This window comes from Spermophilus citellus (assembly GCF_964194105.1).
Source record: "Spermophilus citellus genome assembly, chromosome: 17".
In the NCBI taxonomy this organism is placed as follows: Eukaryota; Metazoa; Chordata; class Mammalia; order Rodentia; family Sciuridae; genus Spermophilus; species Spermophilus citellus.
The window spans coordinates 58,008,838-58,033,276 of NC_138199.1; the positions used below are offsets into that span (position 1 = coordinate 58,008,838).

At 44.8% G+C, this 24,439-nt stretch overlaps 1 protein-coding gene across 3 annotated transcripts in view; it reads right to left on the reverse strand.

The window, feature by feature from the left end:
• PLEKHM1 (pleckstrin homology and RUN domain containing M1) overlaps positions 1-22,873 on the reverse strand; it is a 43,812-nt gene extending 20,939 nt beyond the window's left edge. For 2 of the 3 annotated variants that reach the window (XM_081271020.1, XM_081271022.1), the window contains exons 1-5: positions 22,833-22,873; positions 16,243-16,331; positions 13,534-13,781; positions 11,168-11,794; positions 3,994-4,390 (exon numbers count right to left, since the gene is read on the reverse strand). In XM_081271020.1, the coding sequence (XP_081127146.1) occupies positions 3,994-4,390; positions 11,168-11,794; positions 13,534-13,781; positions 16,243-16,290 (1,320 nt within the window). In that variant the 5' untranslated portion in view covers positions 16,291-16,331; positions 22,833-22,873. Of the gene's footprint in view, positions 1-3,993; positions 4,391-11,167; positions 11,795-13,533; positions 13,782-16,242; positions 16,332-16,715; positions 16,883-22,832 lie in introns of those variants that run through there. The other variant, XM_081271021.1, reaches the window with a different exon arrangement.
• Positions 22,874-24,439: the final 1,566 nt, after the last annotated feature.

The window sequence follows — 24,439 nt, forward strand, 5'->3', positions numbered from 1 at the left end:
CCCAAAAATGCAAAAGCAGAGGCAAGGAAGCTGACTGGGCTGTCCTGTGTGGCTGTCTACACAGAGGATATGAGTCACGCAAGGGGTGGGACCAGCCCAGCTGTTTTGTTAAGTGCCATCAGCCTCACCCCGATGTTGCTATTTCCAACCCCTAAATCAAGACATCCTCCTTGCTTATGTAGACAGGGAAGAGGAGCTGGGCTGGGGCTGGCTGCCCCAGAAGGGTGCGTTTTCACAGTTTAATCCATTCAGATGCTCTAAGACTCCTAAGTCAAGAGCTGCAAATCTGATTCAGGCACTTGGGGAACCTCCCAGAACTGGGCCCCCAAGGCCTCCTCCACAGACCCCTCAGAATTGGCAGGTGCATCCTCTGCCAGGGATGGGAAGATCTGTCAATGGCTACTGGGGAACATGTACAATGCTGCATTCTTAACAAAGACTGCCTCTGACATCAAGACCCTGTGGAAAACAGGCCGAAGCAGCTCCCTGAAACCATGATGCTATCCTGGCAGCCTCTCACACACTTGTGACATCCTTCCCACCATCTGTAGCCCCTGCTCATAGCCCTGATGGGAGACATCATCCATCACCTCCTCCTTAAGCTTCTTTATTGGTTCTCAACCCACACTTCCTCCCACAGATGGGCCAGGGTCCCCTAATGAACCCAGTGATATTCTATGCTTAACCCCACCTTGTTTGAACAGTCCTATTTTTCTTGATATCTCCCACTAAAGGACATGGCACAGGGTCATAAAAGATGGGGAATAAATCTTGACTGTCCCAATGTTTTTAGTATAATATAAGAAAGGTGGTTTGAAGGAACTGGAAGGATGGAAACAAATGTGAATGTTATGACCATGGATAGGGAGGGCTTCTCTCTCCACTGAGGAGAGGGAGACTACTAGGAAATATGCAGACCCTAGTTCACTGACCACAGAGCAGCCTCCAGGAAAAGGTTCTCTAGAGAAAACCTTTGGCTCTCTCAAACAACAGGGAAAAGCTTTGGGAAGCAGATTCCTTGGAAAAAGCACTGAGAGTATGTGTCCTGCAAAACCCTATCAAAGAACACACCCGGGCAGGTGCAGTGGGGAGGGAGAGAATGTGCCTGCAAAATCATCACACAGGGGTTCCCTTTTCTCTCTCCTTTTCTATGCCTGTTGGTTCAGGGGCTCACATTTGGCCAGCTCCCTGCCCCTTTAATAGTGGGGGGAATCACTACTGACCCAATAACTATATTAGAGTACCACCTGCCACCAGGGACCCAAGACAGAGGAATGCCACCTTGAGTTACTCAGGTACCATGATGACACTGTACACAATAGCTAAGTTCCAGAGAGAGAGAGATCTAGCTAAGGAATGCGATGCTGGGTCTCTGGATCACCTTCAAAAGGATTGGACATTCTGTCTAGGCTGTCCTCATTATGACAGGCAAAGGGACTTTGTACCTACGACTGTGCCATAGGTGGGTGGTCCATGGGGGATTGATTTGACCAACTCATAGACAGTCACTCTGGGTAGCTTCCAGTTTTCTGCACCTTCCTACCCAGCACTTAGCACAAGTGTAATTGTGATGTGGATCATCATTTGTCTAATCTAGTGTCTGTCCCCAAAGGGTAGGGATCTTGTCTGTCCTGTTCCATCTCTGTATCCCTAGCATCCACCATGGTGCTTGGCTCATACTAGATGCTTTCTGTTGAATTAATGAAAAACTAAACATTTTTAAAAGAAAAGCTGAATGGCTCTGAGGGCTATAAAACTTGACATTGACCCCCAACATTCCTCCAAACATTTTTGCTCAAATAATAAGCATGGAAGCACAGAAAGATAAGGAACTCAGGAACAGGCATGCAGGGCACGGCTCAGCATAACCTTCAGCATGGCTTGGCAGTCACCTTGCACAACCTTTAGGGGCCCATAACATTCATCTTCCAGAAGTACATCCAAAGCCATTTTCAGGATAGTAAATACAGAGAATCTAGCTCGCATTTATAGTTATATGATTTATATAGTCATATTCAATAATGTGTGAATATGTAGTGAGATCCCCTAGCAGCTTAGCGAGACCCTGTCTCAAAATAAAAGATAGAAAGGACTGGGGTTTAGCTCAGTGGTAAAGTGCCCCAGGTTCAACTGCCAGTAACCCCTCCATCATGAATATACACAATCTTATGAATACACTAAAACCCACTGAATTATACTTTGATTAATTGTATTTCAAATAAGGCTGTTAGGAAGCGGGAGAAGTGCCTCTCTAGGCTTCATGGCCCTGACCCCAACCTGAGTCATATGATCTAGAAGCTAATACCCAGGGAGAAATAAGCATGGATAGAGCTGAAAAAGCAAGACCACATCCCAACCTGAGCCCCAGATGGCAGCTGGGATAAACTTGGGGTTTTCTAATTTCTGCCTCTGTTTCTCACGACTCTCTTTTGCCCTCCATGGTATAGTTCAACTGTAAAGGCCAGAGAGAGTCATTAGAGAAACTCACACCTACAAAGGGGTTCATTTTCTCTCTTTCACTGTGGCCTCTCTCCCTCTTCCTCTATAGGTCTCCAGAGGCATTCCAGAGCAGCTGCCTTTGCTCACCCTGCCCTGTTAGGTAGCTGGGACTTGAGTCATAGAAAGGGCAGATACCATGCACATACCTTCCTGCAAACACTCAATAAAAGTCAATAACTTTGGGAAATGTCAAAGGCCACAGGAACAAGTGTAAAAGGCTAAGGAGCTCTAGTGCACAGCTTGACAGGTGCTTCATTGGGCCAGCAGTCCTAAAGCCTCTCGGCCCACAGCGCTCTCAAGGAGAGGCCCAGGGCTGTCTCTCCTAAGGTTCCTAACAAATCGGACTGGCCAGTGCTATCTACTAGAAAAACAGTGTGGGCCACATGTATAATGTTAAATGTTCTAGTAGGCACATAAAAAAAGGCAAAAAGAGAGTTAGGGGCATAGCTCAGTGGTAGAGTGCTTCCCTCGCATGTGGAAGGCACTGGGTTTGATCCTTAGCTCCACATTAAAATAAGATAAAGGTTCATTTAACACTAAAAAAAAAAAAGGTAAAAGGTAAAAAGAAACAGGTGAATTTTTTTTTTTTAAAGAGAGAGTGAGAGAGGAGAGAATTTTTAATTTTTATTTTATTTTTTTTAGTTCTCGGCGGACACAACATCTTTGTTGGTATGTGGTGCTGAGGATCGAACCCGGGCCGCACGCATGCCAGGCGAGCGCGCTACCGCTTGAGCCACATCCCCAGCCCCGAAACAGGTGAATTTTAATCTATCTTATTTAGTCCAATATGTCCAAAATCTTTTCATTTTAACATGGAATCAATAAAAAAACTCATAAAAATAAAAATTACTGAGGGCTGGGGAGATAGCTCAGTTGGTGAAGTGCTTGCCTCCAATCCCTAACATCACAAAAAATATTGAAAGGTTTTTATTCTTTTATCTTTTTCACACTAAGTTGTCAAAATACAGTGCTTATTTTATATAGCATATCTCAGTTTGGACTGGTCATATTTCAAGTGCCCAACAGCCACATGGACTGCCACATTGGACCATGTAGTTCTAAAACCTGGGTCAAGGAAAAATGTGTATTTTTCAAAGCCTGGTATTTTATAAAAATATTAATTTAATAATAATAAATACTAAGGAGGAAACTAAGGCTCAGAGATGCAAAGTCACTTGCCTAAGGCCTTAAGCTGGTGAGTGGTAGTGGTTAAGAGGAGAGACTGTGACCAGGTAGGGATTACCTTCTTCACAGAGTTGATGTGAAGATACGAGAGGTACATACATGGGAAGTGATTGGCACAGCACCTGGCTCATCTCCACTCCTCACAGCCCAAGAAACACTAGCTCATCATTTCCATGCTATTAACACTACTGCAGGCAGGAAAGGGAGGTTAATGGGGAGAAGGCAGAGACTCAAGGTCATTAGCTGGGGAAACCCTGCTTCTGCTCTGAATCATTTCCCCAGGACTTCCCCAAATCCTGCACCACTCACCGGGCTGGTGGGGGAGGAAACCACAAGCTTCAGTCCAACTGTACCATCCTCCAGGGCCTTCTGCTGGGCACTCCTGTGGCTGACTGCTGCATCTGTCTCTTTCGTAGCACTAGAGGGCTGCTGGTCTGAAGTGCTCCCCATAGGTTCAGCTTGGGCAACATCTGGTTGCTGCACATCTGGGATGTCAGATGCCTGGGAAAGTGATTCCTGCTTGTGACCACCATCTGGGCTCCCAGAAGATGCTTGGGCAGCAAGGGATTCTGCAGGCACATCAAAGTCCAGGTGTGTACACATGGCCAGGGAGAGTGAAGCCTGTAGCGTGGGGATCTCCGTCTTTTGGCTTAGTCCGTTGGTTGGCACAGAGTTTACCTGGGCTTTGCTGAATTCTGACAATACCCTAGAAGTTTTTAAACAAAGAAATCTGTGTATAAGATGATGGATAGAAGGCCTAAGGCTACTGGGACAGTGGTAAGAATGGAAAAATGCTGTTCTGTGATTTAAACAACCAAATAAAACAACACTCTCTTCAATACCCATTGCACTCCCCAGCCCCCAGCCCCACAAAGCCCTCTAGACACACCCCACAAAGGTTGTCCCTGGTCAGGTGAGCTGTGTAGTCAGGATCTCAGGTAAAATGTTCACAGGGTACAAATGAACACTTGCACATGGAACGAACTGCCTTTCTGAGAGTCTGCTCAAGCAAATGGTTGTGTGGGCAATTGTTTCCCCAACACTGTCTGTGACAGAGACTCCAGGACAGATGGTGTCTACAGTGGGGATCCCCATCAGCAAAGCAGAAGAGACACCAAGACTACTGGGACAGGGACTGGGTGAGATGAGGTTATACTTTGTCTTGTGACAGTCACCAGGGCAGCAGGGAGGGAATGAGGTGCAAGGGTTAATTCCCCTCAGAGCTGGACTGGGTATGGGATCATAGAAACCTCATGTCCCCAGAAGTTGAGCCCAGTGTACACAGGGTGTATCTCTTCATGCTCCTGTGGGACTGCCACTCCTTGTCTCTGAGGCGCTTTCTGGGGCCACAGGGAGTCAATGTTACTGTCACAGTATCCATGTATACTGCACAAAACGTATTTCTGAGCCTTCTGGAATGTGCCCTGGCTAGTGACTGCTCCTCCCTCGCCTGTGGTTTCTGAGAATCCAAGTTTGTTTTCTAAAATAAACCTATTTGCTGTTTTCTCTTCGGCTTATAAAATCAGCAGAGTTTGCCTTAGATGGTAACAAGGTTGTTTGCAGTCCAAAATCTGCACACATCTACTTAAACTAGGTTCAGAAGATGTTAAACGCCCCTTAATTGGGCCTGACAGACATGAGGATTTTAGCACCCAGGTTGCTTACCTGCTTGTCTTCCCACTGAGCTGTGCTCTTTCCTATGCCATCCTAACTCAAAACATTCCAAGACAGATAGTCAGAATTAGGAGGCCAACCCATACACTTATGAGCAACTGACTTTCAACATGGACACCAAGACATTTCAATGGGGGAAAGAACAGTATTTTCAACAAATGGTGCTGGAAATCAGTGAACAGACACATGCAAAAAGAATAAAGTTTGAATATGATCTCACACCATATAAAAAAATTAACTCACCATGAATCAAAGACCTAAATGTAAGAGCTAAAGCTATAAAAGAAAGCTAAAGCTTAGAAGAAGATATAGGTATAGTTGGGTGCAATGATGTATGCCTGTAATCCTAGTTACTTGGGAGGCTGAAACAGGAGGATTTTGAGTTTGAGGCCAGTCTGAGCAACATGGTAAGATCCTGTCTCAACAAATAAATTAATTAAATAAATAAATAAGGCATAAATTTTGTGTCTTTGGATTAGGTAATGGTTTCTCAGATGTGACATCTAAGCCTCAGTGATTAATATAGATAAATTGGATTACCTCAAAATTAAAAACTTTTGTGTTCCTAATGATCTATCAAAAAAGTGAGGGGCTTGGATACATAGCTTGGTAGAGCCCTTGCCTACCATGTACAAGGTCTGGATTCCATCCCTAGCACTGATAAAAAATAAAAAAAATAAAGCATAATGACAACACACAGAATGAGAGAAAATATTTGCAGATCATACATAAAAGTCTAATATCCAAATATATAAGCAATTCTTACAACTCAATAATAAAAGACAATCAAATTTTAAAATGGAAAAAGGATACGAATGGACTTTTCTCCAAGAAAGATAACAAATGACAATAAGTACATGAAAGGTATTCGATATCATTGGCTTTCAGGGAAAAGCAAATCAAAAGCATAATGAGATACTACTTTATACCCATTATGATGGTTATATTCAAAGAGAATAATAAGACTAGTAAAGACATGATGAAATTAACTCATATTAGTTGTGAGAACGTAAAACAGTGCAGCTACTGTAGAAAGAGTTTGGTAGTTCCTCAAAAAATTAATCATAGAGTTACATGTGACCCAGCAATTCTATCCCTGGGTATATGTCTAATAGGCATAAAAATATGTTCACACAAAAACTTGGATATGAATGTTCAAAGAAACATTACCCAAAATAGCCAAAATGTGTGGGGGAAAATGTCCATTAGCTGATGAATGGATGAACAGATACATATACTGGAGTATTATTCAGGCATGATATGTGCTATAAAATGGATGGATTCTGAAAACATTATACTAAGTTGAAAAAAAAGGCCACATATTATATGATTCCATTTATATGAAATGTCCAGAATTGGCAATCCATGGTACTTGTAAGGGACTTCCCTTTGGGGTGGTGATATTGTTCTTGAATTAGATGGTAATGATGGTGCACAACCTGGTGAACATACAAAATACCACTGAACTATATTCTCTTTAAAAGGTGAATCTTATGGTATGTGAAGTCTATCGCAATAAGAAAAATGGATAACCAATCGGAGAAAGGTGGAAAGGTGTTTGAGGAATGGTTGGGGGTGAAGGGAAAGTGGGCAGGTGCTGTTTCTTGCTCTAAGGTCTCATTCTAAAAACAGATCAATGAAAATTCAAGAGTGCATCTTGCAGGAGTGGGGAGTGCTGAGTTCTGGAAACAAAGGGCTTCTACAGGCAGAGAAGGAAAGTAAATTTGCTAACAACTGTACGTGTCCATACCACTGGGACAGAATGGAGCCACTTCTGCAATGAGGCAGGGAGGCAGAGTTTTGCAAATCTGCCTTGTGAGGTCCCAGTTGCCCACGGGCACCTGGAAGATGGTGTAGTGAATGATTAAGAGCAGGCTCCTGAGTCTATGTGGTCTCACTTAGTACACTGCTGTTCTTTCAGCTCCTCAACTTTAATTCGTTTATCTGCATAGCAGGACTGACAATAGCACCCACTTTTTATGACTATGACAAAGACTAAAGAGATAATGTAGGCAAAATGCTTAGCAGAGTGTCTGGCACAAAGTAAGTACTCAATAAATGTTAACCTCAATTTTTTCGTAGTTACTTTTATCACTGATAAGATTGCTTAGCCTCCATGTACACAAATATAAACATTTAGAGAAAAAAAGTCAAATTATGAAAATACTTGTTAGCACTATAAAATGATTATCAATTAATGAATCCTAATGTAAGAAAAATTTTAATGACAAAGTAGACTAGGGGTATTAGAATAAATGAGTGAAATGCCTAAAGATAGCAGGAAACTTGTATGATAAATCAGTTTCCACTGAATCAAAACCATGGTCAAGATGAAAACAAGTTCAGTTTCACCAATCTTCAGGGCCAGAGAATATAAGAGAGACACGTGCATCAAGTGGAAAAAACTGCTAGCTAGAGATGAGATTTTGAATGAAAAGTAAAAGAAAAGAAATTTTTGAAGAATTGTGAAAAAATTGCAACCAAAATGGCTACAGTCCTTCCATTTCTATTTGGCTCTGGGCACCAATTTCCAGAAACTTTTAATAAAAAAAAATTTTTAAGGCTGGGGTTATGGCTCAGTGGTAGAGCACTTGCCTAGTACGTGTGAGACACTGGGTTCGACCTTCAGCATCACATTAAAAAAACAACAAAATAAAGGCATCGTGTCCATCTATAACTAAAAAAAAATTTTTTTTTAATTTAAATGTGCTTTATTTTAGAAAGCAATTTTTTATAGACTATGTGTCAGCTGGGCATAGAGGTACACATCCCAGCTTCTTGAGAGGCTGAAGCAGAAGGATCTCAAGTTCAAAGGCAGCCTCAACAATTTAGTGAGGTCCTAAGCAACTTAGCCTGTCTCAAAATAAAATATAAAAAGGGGATGTGGCTCAGTGGTAGGGTGCTTGTCTAGCATATGTGAGGCACTGGGTTCAATCCTCAGCACCACATAAAAATAAATAAATAGAGTTATACAATTGAAAAAAAAAAGAGGAGGAATGTGTCTCAGTTGTTAAGTACTCCTGGTTTTAAAAAAAAGAGTATGTGATTTGTGTGTGTGTGTGTGTGGGGGGGGGTGTGTGGGTGTGTGTGTGTACACACGTGTGCATATACATATGCTTATACATGTGTGCAGTAATTAAAAAACATGGCCTGGAGAACCACCTTACAAAGCAGTACTGCCAAATGTCTTGTGTTGGTGGAACATGGTACTGTTTTGACAGGCAAGGGCCACTGAAATAAGCACAGAGGTGGGCTGCATATACTGAGAACTATTTCCCCCAAGGGAAAGATTCACGACAATAACATTTGACAAATATTAACAAAGCTTTTGCAGCAGTTTTTAAATTTATTTATTTATTTTGGTGGTGGTTGTTTTGATTTTTGGTACTGGGAACTGAACCCAGGGGCATTTTACCACTAAGCCACATCTCTAGCCCTTTTTATTTTTAATTTTAAGACAGGTAATCACTAAGTTGCTTAGCACCTCACCATTGTTGAGGCTGCCTTTGCACTTGGGATTCTCTTGCCTCAGCCTCCCAAGCCGCTGAGATTACAGGCTTGTGCCATTAAATCTGGCATAAGTAAACCCTTAAGTGCTGGTGAGACACTTGTATCTAAGAAATGCTGATCTCTGTGGATGTTCAAATACTTACTTCAAGGCAAAGCTCTAAGAATGATGGTGTTAGACATGCATTTGTGCATCTGTGTGTTTAATGTTTGTCAGGGGTTCACCTCACTGTCCAGTGTTTGTCTATACATTCTGACCCTTGTCCCTTGAGTTTCCCCATAAAACCCAAGACAATGCGTCTCACACAGGGTGGATGGTTACTGATTCAATGACCTCAAGTTGGAATTTTCCAATCATAAGATTCATGAAAGATAAAGACCAGGTATATGACATAGCAAAGCAGGATGGTCTGTGGAGAAGGCAGAGACACAAAAAGAGCTGAGACAGGTGAGCAGACCTACATCATGTGGTAGAGACTGTTCCTCCCCAACATTCCCTATCCATTTGACATAAAGAAACTCCATCTCACAGGCTCAGTGCTCAGAAGCTGTCTCTGGAACCAACCATACAGTCTCACCTGTGTTGCTCACCAACAGGCATCTGACTTGATTCTCAAACAGCCGTGTGTAAGAGAATCTCCATCTTAAAGATGAAGAAACAGAGCTTCAGCAAGAGTCAGCAGCGTGCCTGACATTACTGGACTTGTAAGTGGCAGAACAGGACTGCAAACTAGTCCACACACCACCTAACTCCAGTGCTATTTCCGCACTGGGTGGGAACCCTGGAAGGACCTGAATCAAGGTCAGGGTGGGCAGCAGGAGTGGGAAAAGGTCCTAAGATCAGGCAGATGGAACACGGGCTTACCTAAGGGAGACTCAATATAAGGTCTACATTTTCATCTATTAAATGAGCAGATATCCACAAGTTTGATAATAACTTGTGGCAAGGTAAGAGGATAAGGCTACACCTCTGGTAGAGTATAAATAGGCAGTGCCTGAAAAGCACATATTAATTCATCCTTTGGCTCAGCAATTTTGCCTCTAGGAGTTTACTGAACTGAGATATTTACATAAAACTAAAAGACCACAAATACAAGATTATTTATGGAAATACTAAACTCCAATGTCCATTAAATATAGGGCTGATAAAATAAACTAATATATATTCAAGCAATGGAATAACATATGATAGAAAAAAGAATGAAGACAATCTGATAGGAAAAGATCTCTAAAACAAGGATAGAAAAACATACTTCCTTTTGTGGAAAAGGGGATAAGAAATAAGGAAGATATTTTAAAAATTTGCATACTATTATTTGTTACAGATGTATTTAGAAACTTTGGAAGAATATGCAACAAATCAACAATTTATTAATAAATGAGGAAGAAGAACAGGATAGATGCAGGACAGAGAAGGAAAATAATTTTCACTGTATATGGTTTAGATTTCTTTTGCCATAAAATAATTATTAAAAAAAAAAACAAAAAAAACTTTAGCTGGGCGTGGTGGCACACGCCAGTAGTCTCAGTGGCTCAGGAGGCTGGGGCACCAGTATCACTTGAGCTGGCCTCAGCAACTCAGCGAATCCCTATGCAACTTAATGAGACCCTGTCTCAAAATAAAAAAATAAAAAGGACTAGGAGGTGGCTCAGTGGTAGAGCATCTCTGGATTCAATCTCCTGTACCAAAAAAAAAAAAAAAGGTTGTCATGGTGGTGCACACCTGTAATCCCAGTGACTTGGGAAGCTGAGGTAAGGATGGCGAGTTCAAGGCCCGCCTCAGCAATTTAGTGAGAACTTGTCTAAAAAAATAAAAAATAAAAAAGGGTTGGGATGTAGCTCAGACCACCCCTGGTCTGAGCTAAAAGACAGAAGAAGAAAAAAGGTGGCTGAAGAAGGTTGTGCCCCGGCTCCCTCTAAGGTCAAGTGAATCAGACACTTTTCCACACACTTCCTTGCTTATCCCTGTTGTCCTGGGTTTTGTGTCCTCTAGGAAGTCTTCTATGAAGTTACATTCTTATGCATTATGCTTCATTGTATTTGCTAGAAATTGCACATATTCTCTAAACGATTAAACATATTTTACACTAAACCTCAGAGATACTAAGTGACTTGTTAAAGGTGGCCCAGAAGCAAAGCTGGAGTTTTGTACCAGCTCTGAGCCTTTCTATATCTAAGAGCCATGCCTCCCTTTGACTTTCTTATACCTTGACAGAGTTCAGTGACAGAAAATCACATGTGATCAGAAAGAAGAGAGAAAAGTGGGAGGTGGAGAGGGCAGGGCTGTGGGAAGGGCACTCACTCTTGTAGAGACGGGTCGGAATCATCAGCATTTGCTGTGCCCAAGTCTGAATCGTAGGACATGGGTTCCTCAGAACGGTCTGGACTCTTGAAGCCATTCTCTTGAAGTAGACAGCTATCGGAGTTTAGGCTGCAGGACAGCTGGGATGAACTGGCTGTATCCAGGCTGAGGGAGGAGGCAGTGAGCTTCCTATTCCGCCGTATCTTATGACCCGAGTGCTGGACTTCGATGTCCTCTGAGCCTGAGGAATGGGAAATTGAATCCAGAGACTCCTTCCGCTGTAGTTCTGCACCAGAGGTAGTGAGAGGGTCAAGCTCAGAGAGTGGGCAAAGCCCAGAGAGGGCCAATGGGGTGAGCGTCCATTCATTTAAGATGGCAGATTTATAGGACAGTTCAAAGGACAAGGATGTTAGTCCCTGCAGGAAACTAAGGAGGAACTCGCCCTCCTCAGCGTCTCGAAGCAGGGCTGTGGGCTGATAGTACTCGCACAGTCGGGCCTGCTCCTGTAGCAGCAGTTTCAGGTAGCACTCCATCAGGCCATCGTTGAGGGCCAGCCGCAGCCAGGCCCGGCAGCGGCCCACATCTGTGTTGACGAAGACCAGGTGCTCCAATTCTGAGATGATGTGTCTGGAATGGGGAAGAGGATTACTTGTTTCAAGAAATTTTCTCAAATCATTGAGATGTCATTTTACCCACTGGTTAGCAAGAATCCATCATAACTACTGCAAGTATTATAGGAATAAAAAATACTTGGATAATATGTTTTAAAGGGAATATAGAAACACTAAGCTATAACTCCTGACTTCTTGTTGGTGTCATGAAAGATAATTGCCATGTTCAATATAACCATCCCTAGAATCTGTAAAATCATCTGCTTATCCAAGCATGTGTGCTAAGCCCTCAAGTTTTTGGAACTGAAAAGAAACAGGGTGAAGTAACTGCCTTTATGTTTTTGTGGGGCTCGGGAACAAACCCAGGACCTTGTGTGTGTCAGGCAAGCACTCTACCATTGAGTTACTCTCCTAGCCCTAAGTAACTGCTGTTCACAGGCACATGGACATGAGCCCTTTAGTTGAAGAAGTTGTCGTGGGAGGTCAGACCATAGTTTCTGGGTTGTTGTAAGAAAAATGCCACAGAAAAGAAAGTATCTAAGCTAGAACCAAGGACTTTCAAGAAGCAGAGATAGAGAAACTTCTAGGCAAAATGGATGCACAGAAAAAGGGCACAAGTGGTAGGAAAACAACAGACCTGTAACAGGAATGTGAGCACTCTAATTACAACAAGTGGAGGGAGAGTGATTGATTTGGTTATGAAATCAGGCAATGGAAGGTCTTGAGTAAAAACTGATAAGGCCACGTAAAGCAAAGTTTCCCACAACTAGCTGCACAGAAGCCCTTGGAGAGCTTACCAGGATGTAGATTCAGGGGCCCCAACTTAGTGAACTAGACTCTAGGGCAGCATTTGGGAGCTATAGGTTTCTGTATAGGAAAGTGACCTGCCCACACCTATGAGGACTGCTTTAGGATAGATTGCTCTGGATAAGGAGATCAGAAACTGATATGAGAAACTCAGCTCCCAAATCCATTGGTCTGGCATAAATGCCCCTCTGTGAGACTACAATGCCTGTGTGTGTCTCCCGTGGGGGAGTGCAGACCACTGGACTTGGTGGCTGAGCTGTAGCTAGTTTAAGCTCAGTAAGTGTTAAGCAGCTGATGACTTAAGGAAAGACACAGTGAGATAATAGGGACAATTAAAGCCACTGCTGCCCAGGAGAGAGGTTAAAAACCTGAGATAGGACAGTGTCAGTAGGCGGGGAAAGGAAGCTCAGAGACTAATAAGGCACCTTGGGCTAAAGGTGGCATTGAACAGCTTTTAGAGGCACTATGCCAGCCACTTGCTCAAAAGTCCCAGCAATTAGAGACAAGGTCAGAGACACATGACTCAAGTGAACATTCAGATGTTCTACTTGCATTCTAGTTCTTGATAAAACAAACAATAAAAACCCATACCTCATTATGAGTATAATATTTAGAACACAGATGTTAAAATATTTGAAGATAGAGCAACTTTTTCTATAAAGGGCCACAGAATAATATCTTAGTTTTAACTGCCTGACTCTGCCATACATGGTCAAAATGTCATTGGCCCTGGGGTGCCAGGACCACTGACTCTTGCCAAGGGCTGAGACTCTCAGAGTCTCAAGGTCTAGGGTCTGTCTGGGAAGCTAGGTCTGGTGATAAACCTTCTCTAGACACTCTCCAGGCTTCTCTCACCCCATCTCTACTCTAGAAGACAGGGAGAGGATAAAACTAGCATCCCACACTCTGAAGCTCCTCCCCTAAGAAAACATCTCCAGCTGATCTCACTTGTGGGTGACAGCTTTCAGGAGGGGCCAGAAGACAGGCTGAGGCAGAGGCTTCTGGTGGGCACTTTTCTTCCTTTTCCCTCCAGCCTCCGCGCGGATGTGCTTGGCATGAAGGCCATGGATAAACACAGCCTCCAAGGCACTGCACATGGTGTTCGCATCTCCATCTTCACTAGTGACCACTGTGTCCAGGGACACATACTGCTTCTGCAATGCCTTCACAGAACCCACCAGCTTCTTCTTGATGACCTAGGTAGTGCCAAACAGAAGATAAGCCATTAGAAGAGAATCCTGTGGAGTGCCCCTGGAATATAACCCTCAGCCACTTGCCAAATATATGTGCAGACACAAGCAGACACACCTGTGTAAGCATCTGTAGATTCCTTCAGCAAAATTAACATACGTTCATTACAGCAAATAGAGAGAAAGCATAGTGAAGGAAAGGAAAATCACACAACCCTATCCAGAGGTATTGTTGCCCAAGGTAACATGACTGGATTATTTTGAATATCATTTGCTGTGGATACTTTTTGCTTTCGAAATCAAATTCCAGTGACTCTATAGCCATATAATTTTTTTTTTTTTTTTTTTGGTACTGGGGATTGAACCCAGGCATGCTTTACCACTGAGCTAAGTTCCCAACATTTTTTATTTTTAATTTTGAGAAAGGGTATTGCTAAATTGCTAAATTGCTGAGGCTAACCTCCAACTTGTGATTCTCCTGACCCAGCTTCCTGAGTTGCTGGGATTATAGGCTAGCCATATACTATTGTGTTTAAATACTTGCTCCATCATGGATACAGCTATGAGAGCAATGGATGGGGTGAGGCTTCCCAGATAGGTTACACAACTAGCATTCTGCAGAGAATCAACAAGCTAATGTTAACCTTGTCATGAATTTAATGATCCTATTAGGTCACACATCTCTCACTATTCACTTTGCTAATGGATAGATGCAATAGTAAAACATTGTATTGGGTAAATAATGCTATAACGTCTCCATTAATTATTTCATATGTTTAATCAAGCTACATTAAGAAAGATTCTAGGTTTGGGAACCAAAGACCCACATTTAATTCCAGCTCATCAGTAACCACCTGGATCACCTCAAACATTTCACTTAACCTCTGAGCTTCAATTCCTACATGTGTTAAATGGAAATAATTTCTCCTGATCAAAAAGTATTGGAGCATCGTCCCTTGAGGGCAGGACTAGTTTTGTATTCATCCTTGTGTCCTCAACATGTGACACTGTGCCTGGCACACACAAGAATTCAATAAATGTTTCTTAAATGAAAATATTAGAAAATGTGCAAGATAGTGAAATACCATCTCAAAAAATAAATGCAAGATATTAGTAGATTATATAAAAACTAAAAACACTTTTGAGTGTCCACAAGGTATTAAGGTAAGGTATGCAAGGACAGAGTAGGCATATACCCTCAAGAAACCTATAACCTCAAGGAGTCAGCCATGCTAGAAGGCTGAGCTGGCCCCTGCTCTGCTCCAGAGAGGGCCCTGGGTGTGATGGAAGACCATTAGGGATGGGGTGGGGTGGGGTGGGGATGTGGAAGGGGAAGAGCCTCTATACAAAGACTGGCTGGGAGCTGGGTGCCATGCCACACATTTACAATCCCAGACTCAGGAGGCTGAGGACGGAGGATTACAAATTTAAGCCTCAGCAACTTAGTGAGGCCCTAAGCTATTCAGTGAGACCTTGTCTCTAAATATAACAAAGGGCTTGGGTTGTGGCACAGTGATTAAGTGCCTCTGGATTCAATCTCTAGTACCAAAAATAAAATAAAATAAAATAAAATAAAATAAAAAGGGCTGGGGATATGGCTCAGTGGTAAATGCCCCTGGGTTCAATCCTGGGTACCAAAATAAACAACAAAAAACCAGGTGAAGCTGAACCAGTGGCCAGGAGGGGAAGATATATCTCTGAGGGTAGAAGTTCTTTTCAAGCAGAAAGTTCTCTGAACTGGGAGAAACAGCAGAGAAGAAAGGGCAATACTGGCTTCTCCCAAGAAGCCACCTCAGGATTCTGCTGAGAGACCAGTCCAAAAGCTCTCCGACTTTCTGTGTCTCCAAGGGAAGTGACAGAGCCAGTCTACAGGCCCAAGACAGCTCTGGGACCGGCACAGGGCAAAGGACTCTCCAAGAAAGGGGATCTGAGGGGTCTCTGATGAATTGGTGACAAGCAACTATGTTTGAAAAATCTTAGAAGATGTTCATGTTCAGACATAGGTAAGCTTTCCATTTGCTTCCATTCTTGAAACAACAAACCAGTGCCTTGAGTCTGTTTCTCACCAAATCAGCATCTTGACCAAACTGACCTGGTCATGGCCTCAGGCCTCATGGCAGAGGGCTGAAGGGCTGATTGGAAATCCTTTGTCTTCAGATAACTTAACTCCCTGTTTTTATTTTTTTATTTTTATTTTTGGAGTGCTGGGGATCAAATCCAGGGCCTCATACATGCTAGGCAAACTCAGCCACTGAGCTTTACCCTCAGCTCTCCCAGTGTTTTAAAAATAAATCCCCATTTTATGGCCCATAAGAAAATCCAGAAGAGGCAGGATATCCTCAGGGTCTGCCTCTACTATCACCTTTTCTCAACCTGAGGCCTCTTTCTAGGCACTGCCCATTCATTTCAATTAGAAAAGCCGATAAAATGGCAGTCTCTGCAGCCCTCCCCACCCTTGCCCACCTACCGGGATGGCAGCCCGGGGGTCCAGTCCATTCTCCACCACTGAGAGCATTTCCACTCAGGCAGCAGCTCCTGAGGAGACTCACATGACACCTGCAGGGAGAGATGGCGGCCAGGTGAGCAGGCTCCCAACTCACCCCTGCAGCCAGAGTCCCCTCCCGGCAGGCAGCAGGTGGTAGGCCCAGCTCACCCAAACAGCCACTGAGAGGCCTCTGAGCAACACTGAAGTAAAAACTGAAAGTGGATTTTAAGGAAGGAAACGGAAGGGAAACAAGTCAGAGGCTCAATACTTGGGAAGGGAGGAGCCCCGCGTGCCACGAGTGGGTGGTTAAGGGTTCTTCACACCAAAAGCTGCCCCCAAAGCCAGTGCCTGTGGGATGGGGGCAGGGATAAGGAACCAAACGCTGATCTAGGACACGAAGGGGAGGCTTCAGCTGAAGGTGCCAAGAACCAAGGGGATCAGGACACAGAGCTCACAATTAACACTGAAAGCCGGGAATCCTGTAGCAGCTTCCCAATTCTTGTCCCCTCCAGGGTCTACCAGGTCAGCAGTGGAAAACCTAAGGGGAGCAGCACCAAAATAGAGAGAGCTCTCTTCCCACACTTCTGCTTCTCCTGGGGTGGGGGGCCAGGGATGTGTCTAAATAGACCAACAGGAGTCTGTTTACAATTTACCTCTAACCAACAAGGCACAGAGGGCGTAGTATCAGACTTCTCCAGTGGAGAATAAGAACGTGTAAAATTCTTACTGGTATAAATAGCATCTATAATCTAATGGTGTGGCCACCCAAATCTATAAGCAAAGAATGCCACTGCCCAAAATAGTTGGAAGTCAGTACAACATTAACTCCCTCAGGGCAGCTGGCTCTCTCCTTGCACTTGAGCAAGCGTGAAGGTGCTGTTGGAAGGCCTGGCCCCCAGCAGCTTAGGTTGGGAGGGCCCTCACATCTAAACAAATCTCCAGTGACTACTCTGCTGAGCTTCAGGGGAATTAAAAAATATATATATGGGTGTCTCTGCTCTCAAGTAATTATGACCCGAAGAAGTTAACAGAACCAAGGAATGTGACATAGACTGCCTCATTTAAGCTCCTCATAGTCACAGCAGTCCCATTTTATTATCTCCACCTGACAGATAAGGACATGGAAGCTGATAAGGTCAAGCAACTATCATAGGTGCCATGGCTCACAGTGGCCTGGCTCCACAGCCCCCAGGGTAATGCCAACCCCAGCTCAAGGGAATTCCTGAGTGAGTGCCATCCTTAGAGCCAGGACTCCAAGGTGGGCTGGGAGAAAGACACTTCACCTGGGGGCCCAGGCTGGGGCCAGCCTGGAAGCAAGGATTACAGGAGAGTGGAAGAGCTTGAGGTCTGAGAAGGAGAAAGCAGGGTGGCCTTCAATGAAACTGCTGCTTCAATCTCTGGCCTCTGCGGTGGGCCAAGAATAAACATGGCACAGAGAATTAGGGCCTGGAGCAGACCTTCTAAGCCAGGCCACAGAGGGAGGCAGGTGTGTGTGGACGGTGGCCCTGGCAGACTGCCTGGAAGAGCCCTTGGCCCTGGCTACAGCTCCTGGTTGATCACCTCACCCTTTGCCACATTCTGCTGCTCCATGTACCAGTGGATTCTCAGAGCTTCCTGAGACCAGCTCTACACACTGGGCATCAGAGGAAGAGGAAAAGGGATACATACTGTAGTCAGTCATGCCTGGCAACATGCCTGATCCGTCCAACAGATAAAATCCGGCCCCTGGCTCAAGAACCTAGGTTGCAAACCTAATCCACAATTTCAGTGGCCTAAACCACTCCCTCAAGCCCTTAAGCTTCAAAGTTTCCCTTTCCTCGACCAGTTATAAGGACCCTAAGGGCATAGACTTCAATAATCTGTATAGTAGCTTGGATCCATTAATACCTCATTAACTAATTAGCTGAGAGTAACACAGCACTCATTAGGAGAAGCTATCAATAATTAAGTGCTCTGGCCAAGCACCAGTCTGCTAAAACAAACAAAATAAACTGAAGCTAAGAGAGGTCAGCTGGGCGATACACCAGCAATCCCAGCAACTTGGGAAGCTGAGGCAGAAGGATCCCAAGTTTAAGACCAGCCTCAGCAACTTGGGGAGAACCTGTCTCAAAATTAAAAGGGTTAGAACATAGTTCACTGGTAGAGTGCTCCTGGGTTCAGGAAAAAAGAGAGAGATGGGGGGAAGGGAGACAAATAACTTGATAAGAGACAAATAACTTGCCTAAAATTAAGGGTTAGAAAGCCACAAAATTACTAACAGCTAAGAGGAATTCAGAACAGCCATTTCACAATTTACAAAACAGAACCAAGACTTTGAGGCTCAGGCCACAATTCAGGATACCTCTACCTTTCTTTGTAGGAAGCCCAAGCAGCCTACTTATTCACAGCTCTTCCACAGTACTTCAAGGAGGCAGGAACGTGACCATCAATGACGACCATCGATGACGTAAGAACTTTCTGGTGGAAACTAATGGAGGCTTTGGATCTCTTTACTGCTGGGTCACTGTTCCATTATCCATTTGGTGGCTCAGACCCTAAATCTGCCACTAGACCAGCTGGTGTCATTTCCTGTCCTCAGAATATCCCTTATTGACACCAAAAAACAAACTGGAAAGAACCATGGCTTCATTGAAGGGGAAAGATGGGCAACACTACTAGGGAAAGAATGGCAGGGGAAAGGTGACTCCCACCATTTAGGAAACCCCAAATCACAATAAGTCTATCTTCACCCCTAAGCAGACATTAATCCAACCTTCTGCTGCTTTCCAGAGCAAACAAAGCAAGTTTCTCTGATCTCATTTTCCAACCTCATTTAATTCTTAGAGTAATTCCATAAAGATGATCATCCCTATTTTACAGAGGAGAAAATAGAAGTTAAATAGAAACAGGGCTCAGCTAAGGGACAGAATTCTCTGGTATCCTTGTCTTTTCATCAGATCAAACTATCCTAGGTCTTTGGCTTGAAAGTTTTTAAGGAAACTACTATTTCCAGACTCTTCAGAGCTGTGGTCAGAAGCTCTGCTTTACTGAATAAGGCCTGTAAGCAACAAGACACAATCCTGGTGATCAGATTCATAGTCCCAAACAGCTAAGCCCAAGTCCTTCTCAGGGTACCTGAGTTTCACAGATGTCTTTTCTAAATGTTTCAACACCAGGAAAGAACCGTCCTAGTTGTTTTTCTTCATTATACTGCTTGTCCTTCTATATACAGTATGTCCAATTTCATTTCTTCCAGAGATCAAGGAAGAAATAAAAAGAGAAGAACAGCTTAGACAAGACTTACATTAAATGAAGAAATGGATAAGCTGACGTTACCACTCTCAAAACATTCAACCCATCAGTAAACAGCAACCTATTCTCTTCAGAGAATTAATTCTCAGCCTCTCCTAACAGCCTTCTGTCTACTGTCTGAATCTTACCCTGGTTGTTCAGAACAACAGACTGGTGTTTATGCCATCTAACTGCTGTACTAACTGATGAGTCATGTTATTTCACTGGGAAAAGAATGACAAAGTTATCTTCTGATTCGGAAAGGCAGCTGATCTTTCAGACATGTGAGTGCTGAATGAGTAAACAGCATCTCCTTCTATATGAAGCAAGGTGGATTTCTGGACCAGTGTCCTTCCTGGATGGGGTGGGGTGGGAGGAGAGGATAAATCCTTCAGAACAATAATTTCAAATGAAATTTGCTGGAGGATAAGGCAGTGTGTGGTGGTACACCACTGTAATCCCGGGCTGAGGCAGGAGGATCACAAATTTGAGGCCAGCCTCAGCAATTTGGCGAGGCCCTAAGCAACTAGGTGAGACCCTGTCTCAAACTAACAATAAAAAGGGCTGGGAGTGTGACTCAGTGGTTAAGTGCCCCAAGGTTCAATTTCCATTAAAAAAAAAAAAAAAAGAAAGAAAGAAAAAGAAAAAAAAATACACTGGAAGGTGAGAAATTTCTAGCTTGTGATTCCCGGACCAAGGATTAGTGGGCAAAGGCAGAATTATGAAAATGGTAAACACTGAATATCTTTCTTTCCTCCCTCCTTCTTTCCATCCAATAACAACTATTTCCCCATATTCTTGTCTCATGTGCTGTAGAATTCTAACAAAGTGTAAATTCTGGTTTTGTTGTTTGTTTACTGGAGCTTGAATCCAAGAGCACTTTACCACTGAGGTGCATCCCCAGACCTTTTGATTTTTATGACACAGTCTCACCAAGTTGCCTAGGCTGGCCTCAAACTTGCAATACTCCTGCCTCAGCCTCCCAAGTCACTGGTGTGTACCGCCATGCCTGGCAAGGAACAAACTCTGAATGAAAAAAAGCAGTAACTTTGCCTGAGTCATTCACATTGCATTTCTATACCTAGAACTGTGCTTAGCCACACAGTATACTTGGAAAATGCTTGTTGAATGACTTGGTGAATAAATTAAAACAGGGCATAGTGTAGGTAGGTTCATTTTTAAGACTGTGGAAACCTGAGGTACACCATTCTGAAGTGGTAGGGGTACTGTGGAACTCCCGCCATTAAACAAAGCTGTCAATAAGGGTAAAAGCCATTCATGTAAGTCACATCTTAATGGCAGGATATTGAAGGTAGCAGTGCATTCAGTTTTCAAAAGAAAAGACCATAGTGACAAGCAAAGACAATGGGTCCTCTTGGGGGCCCTATAAATCCTGCCAGGGCTTGGGGTGTAGCTCAGTGTAAGCATGTGCAAGGCCCTGGATTAGATCTCAGCACCAAAATAAATAAATAAATAAATAAACAAATTGCCATCAAATGGCCAACCCTTCTGAAACCAGGTCATCAGAATTCAGAGGAAATGTACATCAAAAAGTCCCCAGGAAACTATAACCACTGAGCATGAGCCCTAGGTGCCTCAGAAACAACCCTCTGCCTCAGTTACTGTGAGATAATGTGACTTCCTGTGTTCATGAAACCCAAATAGCTAAAATTCAATGACCCAGCACAGAAAAGAGGAAGCAATTCAACAGCTTCTGCACCCACCTACGCTTCAGCTTCCTCAGGACCCACCACCTCTACTGTTCACATGTAACATGCCTCTGACACCATGTGATCCCTGTGTTTAGTGCTGGAACTGATCTGCCATCAGCTCTGGCAAGGAGCACTGGGACAGGATCCTCCACAAGTGCCAGGACAAGACACATGGCCATGGCTCTGTAATTAGAGCCAACCCCACTGGCATTCCCTGAGGTTCTCCAGAGCCAGAATACCAGTCAAAAGGAAGCAAGGACTTCAACTGCCCCAGGATGAGTGAGCTGGGTGAGGGACCATCTCTTACCTTGCAGGAATTTCAATGACACCTACCATTCCAATAGTCAACACAAGTAATATAATATGAACGGTGAAAAAACAATCCCTGGGGACAGGTATAAGGACCAGACACCAGGGCTGGGGTTGTGGCTCAGTGGTAGAGTGCGCACCTAGCATGTGCAAGGCCCTGGGTTCGATCCTCAGCACCACATAAAAATAAATAAACAAAATAAAGGTATTGTGTACCACTAAAAAATAAATAATAATAATAAAAAAAGGACCAGACACCAGGAAAAAATCTCTGACCCAAGAGTAGGGGAACTCTACCCCCCTGCACTCATTAACCAAACAAGCTGCATGGTCTATCAAGCTGCTCACCTCTGAGCAAGCACCTAGACTTGACTGTTCAGGGGTAGCTGGTGGGGTTGGCAGGGAGCTATGCACTACAATTTCAGGCTGAATGGGAGCTGTCAAGGGAAGAATGGGCAGAGTTGATGTGAAGAGTTGCTACGGGGACAAAAGGTGAAAGGACATGGAGGATCTCTGTTAATAAAAAGGAAGAGGGTGAGAGGAACTGAGGCAACTAGAGATGGGGACAGATAAAGACTTAGGAATGGGGTTTCCTCGCGATGGTAGAGGAGGGAAGAGAAATATATAATGAGCTAGGAAGTTAAGGGCAAAGTCTGTGAAGAAGCTACACATAAAATTTGGGAGAAGGCTGAAAGAGGAGTTAACACGAAGCGGGTGAGCTCAACAGGGCATCTATTTTAGCGGTAGGTCTTCAATGAGAGGAGGGGAGAGGTAGACGTTTGGGATAAACAGACCTTAGGGGGCTGGGTAGACACTGGGAGCTGGGGATGAGAGAGCTGAGCCAGAAAAGGGGAAACATGAATGGTGGATTTAGGGGAGGTTTGTGCGGAGTTTTAGGATTGCCAGGGGGGTTGTGGGGTGAGGATTAGATAAAAAGGAGGTAAGGGATATATCCAGATCGGAGTTGCAACTAGGTTAAAGAGAGGTCACGAGTGAGGCTGCATTTATGCAAGACCGGTGGTAAGAAGATGGGAGCAAGAGCTGAGGTTGGGTCACGGGTAGGAGAAAATGGACGGAACAGGCCAACGGTGGCAGCGCGGGCCCAAGGCTACGGTGGGAGCCCGGTGCGGGCTGGGAGGGCAGAGGGCTCGGAAGCCGGACTGTCTCCAGGCAACCAAGATCTCTGGGATCACCGCGAGGGCGGGAGGACCTACTGTCCGTTGGCGTTACGGCCCCAACGCCCCCCGCGCTGCCCTCTTCAACCCCTGACCCCTAACTCACCAAACGGAGCCGGGAGCCGGGCTGGGGGCGCTCCTGGCCTCCCAACCGACCTGACCCCTAACTCACCAAACGGAGCCGGGAGCCGGGCTGGGGGCGCTCCTGGCCTCCCAACCGACCTGACCCCTAACTCACCAAACGGAGCCGGGAGCCGGGCTGGGGGCGCTCCTGGCCTCCCAACCGACCTGACCCCTAACTCACCAAACGGAGCCGGGAGCCGGGCTGGGGGCGCTCCTGGCCCCCCAACCGACCTGACCCCTAACTCACCAAACGGAGCCGGGAGCCGGGCTGGGGGCGCTCCTGGCCCCCCAACCGACCTGACCCCTAACTCACCAAACGGAGCCGGGAGCCGGGCTGGGGGCGCTCCTGGCCTCCCAACCAACGCCGCGGCCTCCTGGCCACTGACAACAGGAAGCGGCGCCCCAGTGCCTGACGCCATCACGTTGATTTCGGCTCTCCGGCCCCGCCTCCAGCCCGAGGAGCCAATAGTGAGGCTCGGGGGATGAGAGGCGCCGGGCCAGGAGTTCTTAAAAGCCTGAGGGTGCGGAGCCCCATCCGCAGGTGAGTGGCTCTAGATCTTTGTACACCGGCCTGAGTCGGACCCGCGCTGGTAGATCCAGGCTTCTGGGTCTCTGACTCCGCTCGGTCGGCATAAACTGAGCGACTTTGGAGTAGTGACTTAGCCTCACAAAGCCGACGACAGTCCACTTGAGTAGTACCAATAATACCCTCTCTTAATACCTACTCTAACTTTGCCCCCCGAAGGCATCAGTCCAACCCAGTGGGTAGAGCCTGGGCTCAAATTGGAGCCTTCCTCCTGGCTTTTAAGAGCCGGGAATACACACCTATTTTGAAGGCACCTAATACCACGTGATCACCTTGAGGTTTCTCTGGGCAGTCTCATGTGTTCAACACAATCCTGAAGACCTGAAGCCCAGGGGTTCGCTTTTCCTCTTCCAGCCTTGTTGTTTGTTTTCTTTCCTTGTAGAAGTGACATTGCTCTTTCAAATGAACTTAGAAGAAAAATATCAAGAGCAGCGACTGCGCCCTGGAGCCAGGGACAGTTCTTTGGGCACTTCACACTTGCAAACTTCCATCAATGGGAGCCTAGGGCCTGAGCTTGGACTGTGAATTATTAGGGTCAGGAGAGGTACTTGCACGTCCTAAGAGAGTAGCACAAGGGTGACCAGGGACAGGCCAATTCTTGGAAAGAAGCTGCACTGACTTTGGTTGGAGGTCTTATGCTCCCTTGGCCTCTAGGCAAGGAAGGTGGCCCTCATATCTCCACAAATCTAGAGGGCCCAGTTCCTGTTTCCATTTATAAAACCAGCTTTTGGGGGTGGTCCCCCACCTTGTTAGTGGGCTGCCTGCTCAGTAATTCTCCTCCCCTCAGTTTCAGGCTAGATGGGTCACAGTGTTCATTCAATACAGTTGATATTGAGCAGGAAGATGACAAGTACACGCGTACAAACTATTCTTTTGTGTCAAACTCATCTTAAACAAGAAAGAAGGTAAGGTGTTTTCTAGGGAAACTTACCTACCTTGGCAAAAGGATAGCTGTTTCTGGTCATAATCATCACAGACAGATATTGGTGGTTTAGAAGAAGCAT